Source organism: Myotis davidii, unplaced genomic scaffold (genome assembly GCF_000327345.1).
Source record: "Myotis davidii unplaced genomic scaffold, ASM32734v1 scaffold275, whole genome shotgun sequence".
NCBI lineage: Eukaryota > Metazoa > Chordata > Mammalia > Chiroptera > Vespertilionidae > Myotis > Myotis davidii.
This window is the reverse complement of record NW_006286592.1, coordinates 319,932-322,540: the sequence shown is the minus strand read 5'-3', so window position 1 is coordinate 322,540 and position 2,609 is coordinate 319,932. Positions and strand designations below refer to the sequence as shown.

Below are 2,609 nucleotides of genomic sequence, written 5' to 3'. Positions count from 1 at the left end.
CCCCCCATTTAACCCCCACCCCCACCCCACCCCAGATTGTGGATAGGGCTGGTTGATGGTCCCAATCAGGACTGGGCAAGATGACACGATCAGCCCCAATCACTGGCCAGGCCAAGGGGACCCCATTTGTGCACAAATTTGTGCACCAGGCCTTTTAAGCAATATAGCCAACAATATTGTGGTATAACCAAACTTGGTAAAAGACTAGAACTTCTTTTGTAAAATGGGTCTACTATTTCCTTGTGATGTGTTTAATGCTTCTGAGAGTCAAATCACTGAAAACAATTCTATAGACTAACCTGGGAAACAGAAAAATGGTGGCACCAATTTTTTTAAAAAAAATCATTCAATTTTAAATTGCATTCATATATTGATACAGGTATATCTTAAAGACAAGCTAATACATTGACAACAAAGGCAACCTATCACTTACCTGACTTGTCTGAAATAATTAAATTCAATTTGCCATTTCTGGTATTATTCAAAAAGCTTATTTAAAACATAAGACCTTGATAACAGAGACCAAGAATCAATCATTTCCCCTCCACCCCACCCCTGCCTACTATTCAAACACAAATTCTTTCTTTTAATACCATCTATAAAATTCCTAACTTGTTTAGTCTCTAAAAAACAGTAGTAACCCTCCCACACAAATAGAGCAGGAAATTCATAAACTCCATCATAATCATGCCTCAGCCTCTTCTATCGACTTTTACCCCAACTGTATTTATTCATTCTTTTCTCCATTCACCCATATTTTTCAACTTCTCAAGTTCAAATAATTAAAAAAGCAACAAAAACAAAAAACATCTTCTACCTGATTACCATCTCACAAAATTCTTCCAGATCGCCTAATTTCTTTTTGTTCTTCAGTTCTACTCTACTAATCATTTAAATTAATTTTTAAATGATATTTTGTAAAATCCCTTAGAAGTTTGGGATCAGAGCACCAATAAATCCACAAAATATATTTATTTGTATCAGGCTTTTGCTTTCTTGGTGAACTAGAGCAACAATGCTCACCACCAGCAAACAAGTGGCCAAAGGTGAAGTATAGAGTGAGACAAGTCATGGGTCCAAAACACATTCAAGATAATCATGGATAATCATGAGATATGTGCCTTCATATGTCCATATTTTATGAGATGCACTGTGTTACTGACAAGGGAGAACTGAAGCCATCACTAAATAACAAAGATACTAACTCTAGACCTTGGACAAGCCTTCTGGGCTGGATTTCAATGGTCTCATTTCTTACTCCTCATTCATCTCCTTACCAGAGCTACTGCAGCGGGAGGGGTCAACAGGTCTTCCGTTTTTATCGGAGCAGGCTATTGCTCGGAAGCGCACGCCCTGTCCGCATTGTTTGCTGTCTCCTTGAATCCACAATCCTCGCTGAGGCTCCCTTCTGCTTTCAGGAAGAATGCAATCTGACCAATTTCCGGAAGGTTGGGATACAAATACATCGCAAGGACACAGTTCTGTTTCCACTAGAGGGTACACGTCAGCATCCTGGCACTTCTCCTTCTTCCTGCTTTTTCCTGTGCCAATAAGAAACATCGGTGTATTAATTTCATATCTGCTGTTTTGTTAAAATTCACTCACAGTATTATATTTAAAAGCTCTTAACAATATTGTCTTAAATAATATAAAGTCTTTCTTCGTTTTCATTCTTTTGTGAATAGAATTAAATCCTAGGACAATGGAAGCAATTCCCAGAGTAGTTGTGAAATTCAAGTTAACTTCACCAAAAACAAGTGTTTGATGTTGGAGAGTGGCACAAAAGGAGAAACATTTGCTACAGTGGCTCAACAGCTACAAAATTCTTGTCAATGTATTTATTATTGTCCCTACAATATGTTGATAAAAAAAACAGATTAATTACCTTGTCACCATTTTCCTTGAAAGTTATGGTTGCCAAGGAAACTAACAAAAGGTATAAATATTGACTCCTTTTTCTTTTTTTTAAGCAAGTTTTTAAAAACAAATTATTTATTCAAGGAACAAAATAATATCCTCCCATACAATGGGGTGAGTCTGGGTGTCACTTGGATGTGATAGACAAAGTGGAAATTACTTTGTTTCCCATTACCAGGCAGTTTACAAACACCGGCAGAATCAATAGATTGAAATACATGCTAAAATCATACTGAATAATTTAATCTGAGAAAAAGCTATGGCTTCTACTTTGAGAGACCTTTCTTACTTAAGGATTCTGAATATGACTTTACCTTACCAAATGACTTTAATGAACATTTTAGTTGTAATCCCAACTTTGAATAATGACAATGTGGAGTCATTTTTTACAGCTCTGAGTACCAGATAACCATGTTTAATGGATTCCAACTCAGCCTGTAACTTGATTCAACTTTTCCATCAATACACTTCCTCTAGATTCCTAAACGTTTCCCTAAATCCAGTAATTCCACTTTTTGTTTCCTCATTAATGGGTCATTAGCTAGCCATGGTTTATTAAAAGTGGGCATCTTTATTGATCTAGTCCCAGTCTTTATGATTATTTTATTTTTTAATATATTTTTATTGTTGATAGTGTTACAGATATCTCCCATTTTGTCCCCTTTCATCCCCTCCTCCCAGCCCCTACCCAC

At 36.5% G+C, this 2,609-nt stretch overlaps 1 protein-coding gene across 1 annotated transcript in view; it reads right to left on the bottom strand.

Moving 5' to 3' along the window:
• Positions 1-1,560, bottom strand: part of LOC102774536 (thrombospondin type-1 domain-containing protein 7B) — a 250,599-nt gene extending 249,039 nt beyond the window's left edge. The window contains exon 1 of the mRNA XM_015560291.1: positions 1,278-1,560. Within this exon, the coding sequence (XP_015415777.1) occupies positions 1,278-1,560 (283 nt within the window). The remainder of the gene's footprint in view (positions 1-1,277) is intronic.
• Between the last annotated feature and the right edge of the window lie 1,049 nt (positions 1,561-2,609).